General features: G+C 52.3%; 1 protein-coding gene across 1 annotated transcript in view; it reads left to right on the forward strand.

Annotated features, from left to right (window-relative positions):
* CDH23 (cadherin related 23) overlaps positions 1-18,380 on the forward strand; it is a 437,615-nt gene that overhangs the window by 175,178 nt on the left and 244,057 nt on the right. The window contains exons 7-8 of the mRNA XM_065922525.1: positions 7,707-7,901; positions 11,511-11,639. Of these exons, the coding sequence (XP_065778597.1) occupies positions 7,707-7,901; positions 11,511-11,639 (324 nt within the window). The remainder of the gene's footprint in view (positions 1-7,706; positions 7,902-11,510; positions 11,640-18,380) is intronic.

The raw sequence follows: 18,380 nt of genomic DNA on the forward strand, positions 1-18,380 counted from the left end.
AGGTCTCTTCTTAGACCTTGCTCTCATCTGCTGCCCACGCATGCCTTCTTGCTTATTTGAGAAATAAATACAGCCCATATCTCCCATAGACCTCATTTCTTCTCCCCTATAAGCTGGAATGCCAAAAGCCTCCCCAACTTCATACCATCCCCAAGCTCCCCAGTAGGCCCTGGCTCCAGAGTCATAAGTGAAAAAGCATCGCTTTGGCATCAGTGGAAACCAAGACATGGGCACCTCCACTTTGCCTGCTACTTCATACCCCTGCCACCCCCATCAGAAACATCTTTACTTATAACTTTAATTATTCTAGTCACAGTGGGAGCCCATTTCCTTATCCCCAGTGAAAGTGTGCAAATTTTGAGGCCCTTCTTCCTTCTGAAATTCTTTTTGAGCTAGAACTCTCTACCAACCCTCTCTTCCCTAACCCAGACAACTTGAATCTACCATCTTTGGGCCACATCATCCCCAGCCCTTCTATAGAGGAAATGAACCAGTTCTTCTTGAGCAGGGACCCTGAGCTCACTCTCTATCCTCATGTCCAGGGTCCCCAAGGTCTGGGGACACAGAGGTGACCTGATTTTAAATCCTGCTCATCACTTACAGCTGTGTGACTTTGGGCCAGTAGCTTCATTTCTCTGAGGTTCCATTTCCCCATCTGGGAAAAGGAGGTAATGAGATAAAATTTGTGAAAATGCTGACAGGTGAAGGGTTGAGTCCCCTCTCTGCCCTGCCCCTCCTCAGGGACCACCAGCCCAGCCTCTGAGCCACAAGCTCAGTTCAGGAGGGTCCGTTCACCGCTCGGATCCACCAAGGCACTGGCACCTTGTCAGAACTCCATCTGTCAAGAATTTATTACTAATGCATTTTATAACAGGCTTTATAATAAGATATTAAAGACTGTGGCAGCATCTAGCAAGCATTCCATAAATATTAATAACGCCTTTAGAGATGGCACCTATGGTGGAAACGGTCGGGCTTGTTTCGAGGTTTGGTCCAGGACAGAATAAATCTCACGGGTGGGGAAGGGGGGTTCACCACAAAGATGAGAGGATATGGCGGGTTTTTTTCTCTCTCTGATCTTTCTCTTGCTGCTTTGAATTTTTTTACGTCTTGTCTTTTGTTCACAACTTTCCCTCTAGAATGTCTCTTTTGCTACTTTAAGTTCTCCTCTCCTTTCTTCCCAACTTTCTTCCCTCTGTCTGCTCTCACAGACTCTCTCCCCCCTTGTCCCCAACCCCCTTTGGCCCCCAGTTCTGCCCCTTTCACATCCCCCTTGGTCTTCCTTTCACCTTCTCCCTTTCCTCCCTTCCCCTTTATTTACACTCTCTCCATCTCTGTTTGTTTCACCCTCCATGCTGCCTGTCTGGCCCTCTCCCTCCCTCGCTGCCCCTGCGCCCCTCACCCGTTCCAATGAGCACCCCCGGCCACCTCTGTAGAAACCCAGAGTAACGTGGCTCACACCGCATGTGAGAAGTGAGCTATTTATCATTATTATTAACGAACAAGATCCCTGGAACGGTAGAACTTTGCCAGAGTCTATTCCCTTGTCACCCCGGGAGTAGCAAAAAGATTTATTTGCCTCTGAATTGCGCAGGGTGGCCCGTTTACAGCAGGTCCATCAGGAGTGATGCGGAGCTTAAATGGGGAGTGGAAAGAGTCCAGGGCCTGCCCAGTCTGTGACCTGCATGGAGCCGGCCCCTCACCGAGAGGGACGGTCTGGTAGGGCAGGAGATTTTCTGGGGACTATGCCTCACCACACTCCAGGGTCCCCAGGAGGCATGGGCAGTGCACTTGAGGAGATGTCCCAGAAGCTGTGAAGGAGATGATGGGGCTGGACAGGGGTGCCATGGAGGAAGGGGCTCTGGAAGCCGAGCTGAGACAGAGCAGTGGGCTAAGAGGCCTGTCTCAGGAACAGGAGTAATCACGTCCTATGAAGCCTTTCCTCCAGAGACCTGCTCCTTTCCAGCACAGAGGTGGACCCGGAGTCACTTCCCACAATGAGTATGTGGAGAGAAGTTGCGCTGGAATGGGGATGCCCCACCTCCAGCCGAAATGGGCCATTTGACCCTACTTTTTCATGGTCCTGGCCCCCCTGGCAGATGGTTCTGTAGACCCTGAACCCTAAGGCCAGACGCTATAGAGGCACCGTCCCCCTGATGCCCTGACTCCAGGCAGGCAGAAGCTGGCTCTCTGGGGCATCTCTTCTCCAGGCCTGTCCTGGCTGATTGTGTCAGCCCCATGGTCAAGCTCTCCCAGACCTTCCCCTCCTACCTCACATGCTCGCTGATCTTCACAATGACCTGAGTGCCTTTGGATGTTAAAAGGAGTGTCTGGGGACACTTTAAAAGAAGACAGAGCTGACATTCATTCATCCAGGCCTCTCTCCACTCCCCATGTTACCTCTTGTGTCTTCAGCAGTCATGAGCTTTGCTTTCTGTGGCCCAGCTGTGAGCGTGAAAGGGCCAGATCCTAGCAGGCGAGAGGCAGGGTGAACCTGGGGTGAGGTATGCAGTGAGGAGGCCTTGCTCATGGCTGGATGCATCCTGAGTGGATCAGGTTGGCAAGGAGCTGGAATGAGCAAGTGGTACTCACGGAAAAAACAGCATGGACTGTGTCTCAGGACCACAGCCAAGGACAGGAGGGGAGGGCCAGACAGGTTCTGTGAAGGCTGGGGCAGGGGAGGCCCTCAGAGCCCTCGTCTCTGCTTTTCTGCTTCACCAGTGCCCCATTCTCACTGCAGATGGGCTTCCTCTGCAACTCTGTTTCTGTGGCTTCTCTGTGACTTTGAGCCTGTCATGGTACCCACTCTACCCCAACCAGGTAGCAGGAATATTTTTTTCAAGCTCCCATGGAAAGTTGCTTTAATTTACAAGGACCCATCTGACTGGCTTGCTTGAGTCAGGTGTTTATCCCTGGACCAATCACATGTGACCTGGGTCTGAAGTCACTTGGCACAAACATGGCTGCCTAGATCCATCCCTTTGGTAAAAAGAGCATCTCTGCTTGGAAGGAGGATGGGCCAGGACGCAGTGGGTAGTGTCTCTGGGTAGGGTAAGTAAAGCACTTGAGTTAAGACACCTGATTTCCAGTCACAGCTCTGCCATTAAGCATGTGTGAGACAGAAAGCTTGGAAGTGCATCCTCTCACTTTTCCCCATCTAAAAAATGGGGAAACTAGGCTGGGTAATCTCCAAGGTGCCTCCCAGCTTCTACGTTCAAGCCATCTTCTCCCTGAGTGGTGTGTGGTCAGGCCTGACCTCCATGCTCAGGATCTCCTTGGCCTCCAGGAACCCCTCCCACCTCTCCCTCAGATCCCACCCCTCATCTACATTCTCCAAACCCAGTCTGGAGGGTCTTCAGAGGTTCTCCCATCCTGCCTGCAGCAGCCATGAACCCGTCAACAGAGGTATTCTCTTCCTGAATTCTGATCTACCCATCTGTCTAAATTCGTGATGAAGAGATCAGCTGTTTACCCTGTTTCTAATCCCCTCACACCACTTTAAATAGGCTCATCTCATGCCACCTGTGATGGTACTTTATTACCACCATAATAATGGCAGTGGCCATTTATGAGTATCGCTCGGTATTGCCATGTGCCTGGCTCAGTGAGAGGTTTTTTCCCCACACCTTAGATCATATAAAAGTTTCTCACTACCCCAGAACATATAGGTAGTGTTAACAACTCCACTTTTACATTTTCCTTTACATAGGGAAACTGAGACCAAAATAATAAATTTAACAGCACATGTTCAAGGTCTCCAACCAACAAGTGAAAAGGCTGGGACTCAAACTTAGGAGGTCTGACTCAGAGCCCACACTCCGAGCACCAAGTGTATACTGCCTGTGGTGTACTTGAAAATCCAGGTGTGCCTGGCCCCATGGATGAAATCTGCTTGCGTTGAGTATCAACCTGTGAACGTATCTGATGTTTCTGTGAACCAGTAGCTGGGTGCTCCAAGAATCCCCCAGTGTATGTGCGGGTGAGGGTCCCCTTCCCCCCATTTCCCTGATAGCGCATGGCACCCAGGATTGGAAATGCAGGAAGTCAGCATTCTTTCCTCTCCAGTGGCCTGTCCCTTCTAAGTATATGAACGGCTCCTTGTCAGGCCTATTTAAAATCTTTTCTAAGTTATGCAGAAGTTAAATGGGTTTTCACTGCAGGGCATGAAACATAATCCAAGAAGGTCAGACACAGGACCATCCCTTCCTTTCCCCCTTTTCCTGTCTTCTTGGAGCTTGCTCTTAAATCCTCTGATCAGATGCTCAAAGAGCCTTCACCCCAGACTATGCAGTATGGATGAGTGAAATGTCCTTTCCTCCCCGAGGCAGGGGGCTGAAGAGCTGACATTCTCGTGGGAGCCGTCTCTCTCCTCTGGGCACTGGCTCCATGTGGGGTGAGCTCTGAAGTGCTGTCCAGCTGCCTCACTGGGGCTGGCCACCCTGAAATCAGAACATGTCTATCCCTCTTGTGGCAGGAGCTACAGGCTGCAATGGCATGCTTTGCTCTGGAGCTTGGGGCTGACACTGGCACTCCTGGGATGTGTATGTTGGATGTAGAGAGGGGAGGAGGGAAGAGAGAGAGAGAGAAAGAGCTGTAGGTTAGCTGAGAACCTCATAAAGATCTCCTCCAGACCAGTCTCCTGTGGTTGGCATGTTGGGATGGAGGCTGGCATTGCTGAGCCCAGCGCCTGGGGAGTTCAGTTTCTGGGGCTTTGAACATGTGGCTTGGGGTAGATCCTTTGCAGAGTGCCTGTATCTGTCAGTGTCCCCCAGGAAACAGTTCATCTCGGATAGTTCCAATAAAGGCATTTCAGTGAAGAGACAGCTTCCAGAGGGGGTGCAGGGCTAGAGCGACACTAAGGGAGGTTGAGGCTCCAAGGACTAGCAACACAGGGAAGTTCTTTCTACTCTAGGACTGGAGGGGCAAGGGGAAGGGCTGGAGCAACTGAAATCTGGGACTGGACAAGAGGGGCTGCTGGGGTGGAGCTGGAGGGACTGGGAAAGTAATACCTCAAACCCTTTCTCCTCCTGCCTCCTCCCAAACTCTGAGCTCATACCAGCCCCTCCCATTGGCAGCCTGGGAATGCAGTGCACTGAGACCACCCTGGACTGGGGAGGTGGGCAGGGGGTGGATCATGGCAGAGAAGGGCACTCGGTGGGTCTGGGGACTGCAGACAGGGAATGTCCAGTGCAGCATCATTAGTAGTCACGGTGCTTCTTTATGCCTCCCTGGCCTACCCTTGAAGATGTTCTTGTCTGCCACCCTCTAGAAGGCATTCAGATAATAAAATCACAACTGCTATCTTCTAAGCACTTAATATATGCTGGGAAGTTTATACTCAGGAGCTCGTGTACTCTTCACATTAACTGTATGAAATATTATTAACTTTGATGCACAGAAAGGGGATTAAGGATCAGAGAGATGAAGTAACTAGCCCAAAGACACACAGTAAGACTTGGGTTCCAACAGAAGTCTGTCCATCTCTGAAATCTAGCACTTGTCCCCTCTGCCCCTTTGTACACTTGAACACTTTCCCTCTTTTGGAGAGAAAGAGAGCATCTGTTTTGCAAGCCACTGAGCTGGATAGGGCAGACCTCGCAAAGGCAAAGCAGGTTCAGGAACTCAGAAGTGTAAGGGAGTGTGCTGATTTGGAGAAGTACAAATAGCTCTACCTGCCAGGAAATAGTAAACTGATAAGAAAAGATATTGCACATGATCTTAGCCAAAAGGCTAGGATGTGATACCTGCTGGGAAATAAAGAACGAGGAGACAAGACCAGACCATGAGACTTGTGTCCTGTGCAGAGGGACATGGAGCGTTAGGGATGGGATAGAGGAGAGGGGTCTTACCTCTCTGCCCCTGTCTTCAGTATGGGTTGGAAAAGGATAGGATGTGAGCCTGTCCATTCAGGTGGACACTTGCCAGGTGATGGGGGAGGGGCAGCACACTCAGAGAGAAACAATGGCAACTCAGTGGCTTTGTCCTCTGGAGGCCCTTTCCAGCCCGATTAGAGATCTTACAGCGAACACACGTGCCTCCAGCAGACAGCCCTGGGGAAGGGCTTCCAGTGTGCCTGAGACTGGTCTTCAAAGAGAGAAGCTTCTCAAGTCACGGGCAGCAGCACAGAGATGGGCAGCTGTGTGATGCCTTCCCTGGAAGGAGCCCTGCAGGTGCAGAAGGTACTCAGTCATCGTCCCAGTGTAAAAAGATCACACAGGAATGTTGTCTCAGCCCTCGGGGAACTTTCAGGTCAATCCCACACTCGGGGCTAGAGGGTACCATGCTGGCAGGTGACCTCAGCACTGTGTGGAAGACAGGGAAAAAAAGTGCCATCAAGGTTTACAGAAGTGTTTAGAAAAGAGCTAAGAGATAGGCTTAGAATGAACTATAGCTGAATTTAGGGTCTTCTTTGCCACTGCCTAGCTGTGTGACTTGGGTGAGTTACTTAACCTGTCTGAGCCTTGTCTTCCTTTTTAAAAGAGGGGTCATAGCAAGCACCTGGAAAGCTACTTGTTACAGAGCTGATGGGTGCAGCTCACAGCACAGATGTGGCACAGCAGTCAGTGAGCGGGAGCAGGGATTGTTTCTTCCTGCCTCTGCGCAGAGCCTCCTTGGGTGGCCTATCTTCTGACGTGTCCAGAGCTCACTGAGTCAGGAGTAAATTTACTCACACAGAATTTTGCAGATGTGGCTTACCTGCCAAGCATTGTGGTGGGCACGACCGTGATGAGAGCTGACAGTTGGGCAGAGGATGCAAATAGATACTTAGAATACAATGTGCTAAGATGCTGTCATAGAGATTCGTTCATGTCTTCATAAAAGATGCTTACTGGACACCTGCCATGTGGCAGGCACCTGCTAGGCCAGGCAGATAGAGCTCTATGGCTTCTATGGAGCACATGTGCAAAGAGAGACAGGTACTGACTGGGGAATTACAGAGGAACTGTGGGTGATGAAACATTCCAGGGTGTTATGGGACCCTGAATATAATAGTGGCAGGAGTTGGGAGCATGGTAGGGGCTGACCTGCCTTAAGGGTTTGAAAGGCTTCCATTAGGAAGTTACATTTAACCAGAAACCCCAAATCAGAAAGGGGCAGGGGTCTATCTATATACACAGTGTGTAGCAAAGGGGATCATGGAAGGCTCCCAGGAAGTGGTGACATTTGAGCAGGCTTTGTGGGCCTCTCTGGTTACAGGCTGCCATGGATGTTATGTGGATGCCCCACCCCTAGGCAAGCCAGGAAATCTCTGTGGGCCAGCCCCACCCCAGAATCTGTGCCACCTCCCCATATCACACATCTCCCAGCTCCCTGTCCTTGGAACCTCCCAACACACAGTCTCCCGGCTGCCCTCCAGAGCAGCCTGTGCCTGAGGCTTGGGCAGCCAAGGGACGCCTAACAGAGAAAGCAGAACTGCCAAAAAGCAGGGGTTTGGGGACCAAAAGGCCCTCATCCGGAACTTCAGGATAAGCAGATCATCTTTGGAACTGGTGCTATTACAGCCACCAGGAGGCCATCAAAAAATGGAGAAAAAAATAGATATAGCATTTTAAATTCCTGTGAACCCTCTTAGAATAAAAATGACAAAGCCGCAGGTCTGGTTGGCTGGAGGGACGTGGTTAATGGGCTTTGGGGGAATAGACACTGATGGAGGCAGCTGCTCCGAGCTCCAGCTCACCCTTTTATTTGCTTTGTTTCACCCCCAGAACACACCGGTGGGGACGCCCATTTTCATTGTGAACGCCACGGACCCTGACCTGGGTGCAGGGGGCAGCGTCCTCTACTCCTTCCAGCCCCCCTCCCAGTTCTTCGCCATCGACAGCGCACGCGGCATCGTCACAGTGATCCGGGAGCTGGACTACGAGACCACGCAGGCCTACCAGCTCACCGTCAACGCCACGGTGAGTTCCTGCACCGGCGGCCCAGGCAGCCAGATGTCGGCCTCCTCCTTCACTCAGAGAGGGCACAGGATGTCAGCCTCCTTCCCTGCTAGGCAAGGCTTATAATGGTGTTGCTGATGATCATAATATTGATAACAACAGCTGATGTTCCTGAGGGTCCGTGCTATGTCCCTGGTGCTGTGGGGAGCACTCGAATGGATTGTCTCCTTTAAACCTCACAACAATGCTCTGGCATAAATATTAAGTTACCCATTTTACAGATGAGGAAATCGTGGCACAGGAGCAATTCAGTGACTTGCTCACAGCCTCCAGCACCTGCACTGGTAACCCCATGGGTCATGCCTAGTGCAGGATGTCATCTCACTCTGAGACACAAGACAGAGGTGTCAGCCCAGCTGTGTCCTGACACCACCCAGCATGCAGGAGTCATAGAGTCCGGGCATCCTGGCCACTGCGCTAAAGCGGTAATACTTACACAGAATGGAACACCCATCTGTGCCAAGCACTGTGCTTGGGTCCTGGGAATTCCAAGATGTATTAGTCAGGAGAGGGAAGTTCAAGAGGAATAATTATCCTATTTTATAGCTGACACCATTGAGACACAAACCGATGAGTGGTGGGCAGCAAGAACCCAAGCCTGGGTTGTCCAGTGCCCCATGGTCAGGAGTCTCCAAATTTCCAGAACATCATAGCTGCTTGGCCTCTGTCACCAGCCATTGCGGAGGGGCTGGAGGACAGGCAGGCCGTGGCCTCAGTAGGGTTCTCTCCTTGTACGCCCCTCTTCCCTGCTCTTGGCCACAGCCTCCAGGCGCAGCTAGAGCCTTTAGCTGGCAGCTGGGTGAGAGCTGGCCTGTTGGTCCTTAGACTTCTGTTTACAAAACTTAGGCCAACTGTTAAACAAATCACCTGAGTCCCTCTTGAGCCTCTGGGACTCTTTAGCCTGACCCACAGCATCCACCACCTGGCCCTGTGTCACTGCAGGGGGGCTGCCAGTAGCTCTGTGGGCTCTACTTGGCAGATCATGGAGCTCAGATCCCAGGGGAAGACACACTACATTGGGCCCAGGGGCCAGTTTGAAATATGAGGTACCCCCAGGATTGGACAAGATCCAGAGAGGCCCCCCAAACCAAGAAATGCAAACTTTTTCTTTCATACCTGGTCCAGGGACCCTGGGGAAGTCACTGCAGATGATACTCATGTTCTTGCCTTCTCCCCTGGTTAAGTGTCGATTGCCTGGGAGGACATGTGTGCTGCTATTTGTGAAACTGACTTCTGGGATCAAGGGGACTTGAAAGACCGGAATCCACTTTTGGGGTACATCTGTATCCTTCCGCACACCCTTGCACACTCACTTAAGATGGTGCCCCTCCCACCACTCTCCATTTGCTTACACTGGGGTCCAGAAATGCACAGATGCTTGCTCTCTTTTTCACTGTGAACTTGTCCCTGTAGGATATTTCCCATCTATAGTGAAAATGGCTTCGGGCTGGGCCAGTGGCGAAGAGAGCAGAGCCAGGCATAGGCACAAATCTGGGTGGCCAGGCCTGTCGAGAGGCCTGGGCTCAAGCTGGGATGGTGAATGTGCTTAAATTGCCATTAATCTTCCAGCGATCAGGCCTTAAAACAGTGGAACAGGAGGGGCCGTAGATCTAACTCCCTTAGGTCTTGGTGGCTCTTCCACCTGATGCTCAAGTCCCTCTCAGGGCTGACACTGTGCCCTTGGCCGCTGGGCATCTCCCCAAGGAGATTCTCCCATGTGGCATCGCAGGGAGCATGTGGGTCCCCAGCCTCTGCTGGGTGGGTGGTGGGTGGGAAAACATACAACTCCCCTGGGAACAATTTGCTGAGACCTGTAGGCACCAGAGTGACAGCTGGAAACCTGACCAGGTGCCTGCCTGCCAGATGTGCCCACTGCCATCCCCTTACCCCAGCCATGGGGTCCAGGGTGGGCTCTATGGGGGCATCTGTGACAGAGGCAGGGCTGCAGCCACAGGTGTGGGACAGGAAGGGCAGGTGCCAGACTGGACAAAGCCAGCTGCCCACAGAAGCCTGGTAAGAGCAAATCATAACCACTCGCGTCTCCAGCGCCAGAGGTCAAGGGCCTTCCAGACGGGCCTCCCGCTCTGGCCCTGTCTGCCTGATGCCTGTGCCGGTCCCTAGATGAGAGCTCTCACCACTCTCTAGGGTGGTCCCTGAGCCTGGGCTGTGGGCCCCATCATCTTGGAGGCTGGGAGGCTATCTCCACTGTGGTTTGGAGGGACACAGCTCCTCCTGCCTCCAGACTCTCCCCTCCCTTGCTGCAGCCATGACCCATCCTCAAAGCCTCTCTTCCGTCTCCCTGGCTGCCCCCAAGGCCTCTTTAGGACAACCAGCTCTTCCTTCTCCTTGAAGGCTCAGCATCTGTCTCTGGAGGGCAGGAGCAGGCACTAGGCTTGTAATGGGGGGACTGCATTACAATTGCATTGTTCACACCATCCCAGACAGACCAAGGGAGATCTAACCCAAGGACAGCCACTTCTCCAGTCCAGAGCAGAGAATTTACTCTCACAGAAGAGGAAGTCGAGACTCCAAAAGAGGAGATAACTTATTTGAGGTGATAAGTCAGCAACTGGGTTGAGGTTAGGGCCTCAGATCAAGACAGATCAAGTCAAAATGACTTGAGTTGAGTCCTGGCTACACACTTATCAGCTGTGTGACTCAGGGCAAGTTAGTTAACCTCTCTGAGTCTGTTGAACTGAAATAACTGAAAATACAAAAGGGAATGAAGTGTCTAGTACAGTGCCTGGTATATAATCTACTTAGCACGTAGTTTCTATTCTTCTTGGCTATTGTTATTCAGTAGCAGCAACTATTTCACATTTAGGGTAATAGAAGTTGGGTTTTGGCTTTTCTTTCTTGGTGAGCTTTTATAGGACTACATTTCCAACTATGAGGGTTTAAACATTGTCTGCTTGGCCACATGGCCTGCACGGCCTCTCAAGATTCCTTCCCAGAGTCCCCCAGATGTCACAGGCCCTGGAGCTCCCCCTACTGGTTCTACCAGCAAAGTTGCTTGACCAGTCAACCCAGTGTGCAGGCCGAGGATGCAGGGCCCAGACTAGCCCCCTCTGCATCAAAGGATTTTTCTTCTGAGGAACTCTCCCATCCTAGCCAATTCCTTTGCTGTCCCTGGAAGAGAGGGTGCAGGAAGTAGGCATGGAGGGAGCAGTGGCCCCCAGGCTGAATCCAAAGAAGGAGCTAAGGGCAGCACCGTTGCTTTATCCCAAGCCAACCACCCCGCCCACCAGAGGTCACACTGGTCAAGCCTGGGGGTGGGGGGCGGGGGGCAGAGATGTGGCTCTGCCCCAGCCCTGCTTTGTGACCAGGATACGCCACCTTCCACTGGGCCTTGGGGGCCCTGTTCATGTTTTCCTGCACAGGTCAGAGATCCCTGAGGGTTCTTAGAGTTTCTGAGCTCTGTGTGCTAATGTCCTTCCCTGTGGGAGTGGAGGAGTACACGTGTACATATGTGCACACATGTCTGTGCACATGGGTGTTGTGCATGTGTATCCATGTGTGTCCTTGTCCATATCACTTAACCTAAGCTGATGTATTCTTTGTCCTTCTAAGGATCAAGATAAGACCAGGCCTCTGTCTACCCTGGCCAACTTGGCCATCATCATCACAGACGTCCAGGACATGGACCCCATTTTTGTCAACCTGCCTTACAGTACCAACATCTACGAGCATTCTCCTCCGGTAAGACCCTCCCCTGCCCTGTGAGACTTCCCTCTGCACTTTTGGTGGGCATGGAGGCCCTGTTTGGTGGGATGGGCTCTTTGGTGTTTCTGACTCCCCCATGCCTGGCAGTGATGGGTGTTCCAGGGCAGTGAAAACCCAACCCCCTCTTGTACCCCACCTCCTCGCTCTCTCACTTCATCCACAGAACTCTCCAAGGGACAGAGAGCAGAGATTGGTTAGTGCAAGTGAAGAGCAGCAGTTCAGAAAGCTTCATGTGGGGTGATGGGGAATGGGGATGCCCGTGGAAAATCCAGCCTGAGCTGGAGAGTGAATCTGGACTCAGCCAGGCTCACCAAAACATCAGGCGGCTCCTCTAGGCAGACACAACCCCTGAACATGCAGGGGAGCAGCTCTATGGAAAGAGAACTGTGCCTCTCCTTCTATAGGAACTCAATGTGCTTAGGGGAAGGAAACAGCTTTGAGAGCAAAGCAGGGTGCCCACCTGATCATGTGGCTATTCAGGACCCCACCTGCATGTCTGCACAGCTCACAGGTTTGGGTGCAAGTGAGAGGCAGGTTTCCCTGACCAGATTGCAGGGTGTGCTCCTGGACCACCACAGACTAGGAAGCCTGACCCCAAGTTTGGTAATGTGGTCTCTCCTGACTGTTGGCCTCTTCCAAGCACCATGCTGCAGACTCCAGATGTGAGAGTGTAACCACTTCCTTTTTGGGGCCACTTGCGGGCTGGAGGGTCTGACGAGCAAGGTGGCCTCCTGTTGCTGGTGTCAGCAGCTGCTTTGAGAGCAGAGGGGGACATCTAACTGTCCCCACTCCAACCCTTTCTTTCTGAGTGGTCCATGGACAGCAGGAATTTAGACTTCTGAGACTGAACTCCATCTCCCCCAAAACCTCTTTGCTAATAAACCCACATATTCTCAGCCCTGACCTTTTAGATGAGGTGGGTCCTCCCATCTGTCCTCAGCCTCTGGCCATGCTTTCTTAGCACTCAGTGCTCCGGCACGGTGCTCTCACCCTTGGCTTCTCTCCTGGCCTGCAAGAATAGTGCAGCAGGAATGGGGTCTGGTGTGGGCATAGCACACCGTGGGTGCTCAGGAGGTCATTGTGGAATGAATGAATGCATGAATAAATGATTGAACAAATGCTCATGACTCAGGCCAGCTCTCTTACTATCCTGTCATCCTCATCACACCTTGTGACTGCTCTACCCACCAATCCAAAATCCACCCATCTGTTGGTTCCCAGCTCACTGACGACCTTTCTCAGAATTCTTTTCCTGCCTTCATCCTCACTGGCCCATCAGGCAGAGCCATCTTTCTCTCCTCATCTCTGCTGGAGTTCCCTGTCCTTTGACTGCATGATCCCCTCTGAATTGTAGCCACACGTGTAACATTCACTGATATATAAGTGGGTTACTCTGAGGCTCCTGGTCATCAGAGTGGTTGAGTCTTTGGGTCTCAAACCAGGGCCTCCCAGGGCTTTGTGCCCAGGGTCGAATGCAGGAAATACAGGCAGAGCCAACTTGTAGATTGAAGTGAGGATGTGATGGTGGTTCAGCAGCTGGAGGGTCTCAGAACAGGTCCCTGTACTACCAAGTGCTTGCTTGGCCAGATCACACAACATCCAGACCTCTTCCTCCTTGTCTCAATAGTGGTTGAGACCACTTGGCCTGATGGTTTTAGGGACTAGAGCACCTAGTAGTGCTAGCATCAGGAGATATTAGAATGCAGTGGTTTTGTGTTTGGATTGGGTTGGGAGGTCCTAGCTTTAGCCTCATCTCAGAGTCTCAGTGGTCAACAAGAAGGGTATTGGGGAGAGTGTCCTCTGAGACCCTTCAGTTTGTCTCGCCTTTCCCAGCATCCCTGTATTGTAGCAGAGTAATACTAAATCAAACTATTACTACAGGTGTTTTTTTCAGATCTGCAGGTTTCTGAGTCCACCTGGCCATTCATCCTGTTTTTCATTCATCCACTCATCCTTTAAATGTTTATGAAGTCCCTGCGGTGTGCAGGGTCCTGTGCTAAGCCAGCCCTTCTCCTTCCCAAAAGACTCCACAAGCCCTGCTAGGATGAATCCCCAGGACAGACAGACAGGCCCTTGTTCCCCTTGGCCTCAACCCTCCTTATGCTCGGCTTCTTGGCATCTGATATGGTTCTTTCTCAGGATGAGGGACCTTGATATCTCTTTGCCTTGCCACGGTTGTCCCTTTGGCTCCACAAGGCCACTGAAGTCCACTTCTGGGGGGTTCCCAAAGAGCAGGTCTGAATCCCGCCTTTTGTGTGGTGACCAGGCTCGGGCAAGCCAGACAAGGAAGTAAGCTGGGGGGTTCAGTCTCTCCCAGCACCCACAGAATCACCTCCACGTCCACACACCTCTGCTCTTCCTCCCTGCCTCCAGATCTGAAAGTTTACCTTGCCTCTTGCACAGTTTCCCATACACCCTAAGCCTGATTTTTCCAGGCTTCTAATCGGTTTCCGTGCCTTGATCCAGGCCTTCCATGTCCCTTTAGAGTGTGGAAGCCTGATTTAATGCAGCACTTCCCAGGCTGAGCCAGGGCTGAGAAGCACCAAGGCCTGATTAGTCCCCCAAGGCCAGAGGCCCCAGGCGTCCCCCATCCCCAGCCCTGCCTCTGCTGGCCCAGGGGCCTGCGTCCAGACCCTCACCCACTCCCCCTCACACCCCCTCTTTATCTGCGGCTCCCAGCATGTATGCCTCCCTCTATCAGTGTATCAGGCCAGCATGCCTCATCTAAAGTGTATATATTACCTAATAAAATCCTTCTTATTTGGGATTATTGCATCAAATTTTAATTTCCTCACTCGAGCAGCAGCATGTCGGCCTGCCCGTCAGTGAAGGACCAATAGAAGGTGAAAAGAGCGGATAAACTGCACAAATTACTGCCAGCCGATGCCTATCAGCCCTTTGACTGGAATTGACTGGAATTAAGAACTGAGAAATAGGATTTTCTGCCTCAGAATCTGCTGTGGCAGCTCTTGTCGGAAGTCCCCTTCAGCCCCCTCCGGTCTCCTCCCCACCAAGGGCGCCTCCCACTCCCAAAGCAAACTGCTCATTGGCCTTTCAAGTCCTTAATCCTGTCATGGCAAGGGGGAGGGGCTGGGCCAGCAGAGAAAGAAGTGGACAGCCCCCGCCACCAAGGCTCCAGCTTCAGCCAGTTTCCTGGCCAGCTGCTTTGGAAAGAGGCAGCCACAGAAGGGAGGGTCGTGTTCCTTCTAGAGGAATCCCAGCTCCTCTTGACTCTGTCCCGACTTCACTGCTGGTTCCCAAGCCTCAGAGGCTGGGGCTGCCTGGCAACCCACCCCACTCACCAGAGCTTGGGACTCAGGGCAAATCCCTGAACCCTTCAGCCACAATCCCTCCACATGTACCCTCACTATGAGGACAAAGCAGAGGACCCATGCGGGGGCCCAGCACAGTGCTTGGTGCACAGTAGGTCCTCAACTAATGCTAGGTCTTCCTGTGAGATCCGAGCTGTTCTCTCTATGGAATGGCCAGAAAACTCCTTACCTCCAGCGTAAGGTTGATTAACCTGGGTCCTGGGAAGTCTGCGTTTGCTGAAATTGTTTGGAACATCACATTGTGTGCATCGTCTGGGAAGAGGTGTCTTAGCTTTCATCAGAGCACATGGAGGTTCCAGGCCCCAGAGAATAGTGACAGTCACTTTTATAGCTTTCTCTGTGCACCCAGTGCTGTTCCAAGCACTCCATGTATCACTTGCTGAGGTGTGGGTGAATGTTTTATACCCATTTCAGACATTGGGAAAACCAGGCAATGAAAGGTTAAGTAACTCAATCAAAGGGTCCACACCCTGGCAGTCTAATCACAGAGTCAGACCCTTACCCCCCTTGCTGTACTGATCTTCCCACAATACAGAGTTGGAACCCTACAGGCCTGTGTACCTTTAGCCTCTCTGTGAAGGCGGGGCCTCCTCTTTGCAGTGGCGGTTCTTATGAAGGAAAGAAGCCTCATAGCCAGGTGGGCCCATCTCTAGCCTTTGGGGCCATCTGTTCTCCTGGTCATACTCTGGTGCTCCTTGAACTGGGTTCCCTCTCTAGAGAGCCAGCCAGTCAGAGTGCCCCCCTGTAGCGGGGCCCAGGCCCAGGGCGGACACTTCTCCATCTCCTCATCTTAGGAAGTAAGTTTCAGTATATTGAAAATATAATCACTGAAACTCTGAAACAAGAGCTGTGGGTTCCCAGGAGCCCCCATTCCTCCCTGTTAATTCCTTCTCATAACATTTCCCGTCTTTGTGGCTGCACTTGTATTAAAAGCTCAGGGTTTTATTAAAAATGGATTTATTTATCCAAAAAGAGATGAAACCCAAACTTGTCAGGAGCCTTTCAGAGCTCATGTCGTAGACACTCAGGCGTGGCTCTTCCGGCCTCCCTGTTCTCTGGTCCTGGCTCGCCGCTGGACCCACTGAGCCCCCGCCCACCCAGGGGGACTCCAGGCCACCCAGCTCAGGGCTGCCGACGGGGAGATGCTCACAAGGCCCTGAAAACTGAGGGCTCCCTGGCTGCCGGCTCCCCTAATCTGCACAGGCCAGCACTGGCCCCCTTCCAGTGCTCACTGTCCTGGGCCCAACCAGCCACACCAGGCCCTGGTTGTTCGCCTGTGGGCATGCAGCTATCCCCTCAAGGTTCACTATTTGCTTGTTTGTTATTATGTGACTTTTGGCTGCATAGAGTGGCATGCAGGGTCTTGGTTCCCTGACCAGGGGTTGAACCCACACCCCCTGCAGTGAAAACTTGGAGTCTTAACAGCTGGACCACCAGGGAAGACCAAGGCTTATTGTTGAATGACTATCTGGAATGGTGCTTTGGTAGGCACTGGGCCCAGTCGACCTGGCAGTCTGAGCCCTGCCCTCAGCAGGCCCAGTGCAGCCAGAGAACCCACATGCTGGAACACCCAGCATGGGTGTGAAGCCATGGACTGTGGTCAGATGGACTGTGAAGCCCTTTCTGGTAGCTAGAGCCTCAGGCCAGAGTCCCATGCTCTCATGACCTCCTCCTGGGGACATATCCAGGAGGTTTAAGAGGTGACACCAGGAAAAGCCTACCCCCGAAAGGATCCCCCTGGAGTGACGGGGGAGCCCTTTGTGTAGACCCTTCAGATGTAATGCAATGCTTCCCAAATGACCTTCCACGGACTACTAGGTCCAGGGCTATCAAGATGTTACATGAAAAGAGCCTGTCTGCAGCTCAGAAAGCCTGGGAGAGCAAAGGTTGATGGATCTCTTTATCACTCTGCTACTTTTGGGAGCCTTTACCACATTAAAGCAGGTTGTGCATCTCCAAGGGAGGGATGGGGGAGTATATGTTTCCCCACATTTGACATGAATTAATACTTATATTAATACTTGTGGCACATAGCCAAAACTTTCATAAATTACAGTTATCATTATTATATTTTTCATATAACCTGTTACAGAGGCAGCATTGTCTGGTTGGCAAGAGCATTTTTTGGAGCTAAAGTACGTGAACTCGAATCCTGGCTTTCCATTCACTCCTTGCGGTGGGACCTTATAAAGGCCACTTACCTCATGGCCCTCAGTTTCCTCACCTATAGAATGGAGCTGTCTCCTGGGGTAGTTGTGAGAGTGAAATGAGTTAAGGCATAAGAAGTGCACATAGCGGCGCCAGGCACAGAGCCAGTGCTGGAGAAGGGCCCCTGCTGCGTGGGTGCTTCACACTCTGGTACAGCCCGGGTCCTCAGAATCCACTTCAGGAGATACACCTTTAATGGCATCTTTCTCTGACTTTGTAACAGTCTGGTCCTCGCTCTCCCCCAACCCCCACCAAGGGAATCTAGACAGAGCTCCTGTGGAGGGGTGGAGTTGAGGGGTAAGGTGTGAAAGGAAGGAGTCAGGCCTGCTGTCTACAGAGCCTCAGCCTCTGTGTTGAGACCATTTCCCTGCAGTAGACGTTTCCTCTGCAACATTCTCACCTTCCTTCAGCCAAGCCTGGGGGTGTTCCGGATTGCCGCATACCTGGGCTCAGGAGAGGCCAGAGCAACAGCTGTGTGCAGGTAGCACTGCCCTGGGAGGGTGAGGTGGCAGATGCCCCTCCCGTGTCCTGGCAGCGAAACCAGAAGGAGTCAGGGGCGCACCATGCCCCCCCAGGGCACTCGCTCCAGGGCAGTCCTGAATGTCAGGAACCAGCCTCCCTCCATAGGAGAAGGTGCTCAGATGGGGGTAGAGTCTGCAGCCTGCAGGTTTCAGTCTCTAGCTGATGAATGGCCAATGCTTGAGAAGTGCCAAGGCTATTAGAGACCTTCATCAGACATGCAAATGCCAGGCTTGGTATCTCCCTAGGTGCTGGGTACAGGGCTGTCCTACTTTCCCTCCATCAGTCGTGGGACCTGCAGCCTGGGCCAGAAGCTGGGCAGACAGGGCTGGTGTGATAGGCCCTGCAGAGTAGAGTGAAGCTTTCCCCAGGCGAGGGGGCAACTCAGCAAGTGGTGTTGGCGAAGTTAGGATCCAGCTGTTCATGTGTTCATTTATTCAATGAATTAACTAACCAATTGGTATCTGTGCAGGCGAAGTCGCACAAATTAGTCGTGTCTAACTCTTTGCGATCCTGTAAACTGTAGTCTGCCAGGCTCCTGTGTCCAAGGGTTTCTCCAGGCAAGAATGCTGGAGTGGGTTGCCATGCCCTCCTCCAGAGGATCTTCCCTACCCAGGGATCGAACCCGCGTCTCTTATGTCTCCTGCATTGGCAGGTG

The sequence above is a fragment of the Muntiacus reevesi genome, chromosome 2, assembly GCF_963930625.1.
Source record: "Muntiacus reevesi chromosome 2, mMunRee1.1, whole genome shotgun sequence".
Taxonomy (NCBI): Eukaryota; Metazoa; Chordata; class Mammalia; order Artiodactyla; family Cervidae; genus Muntiacus; species Muntiacus reevesi.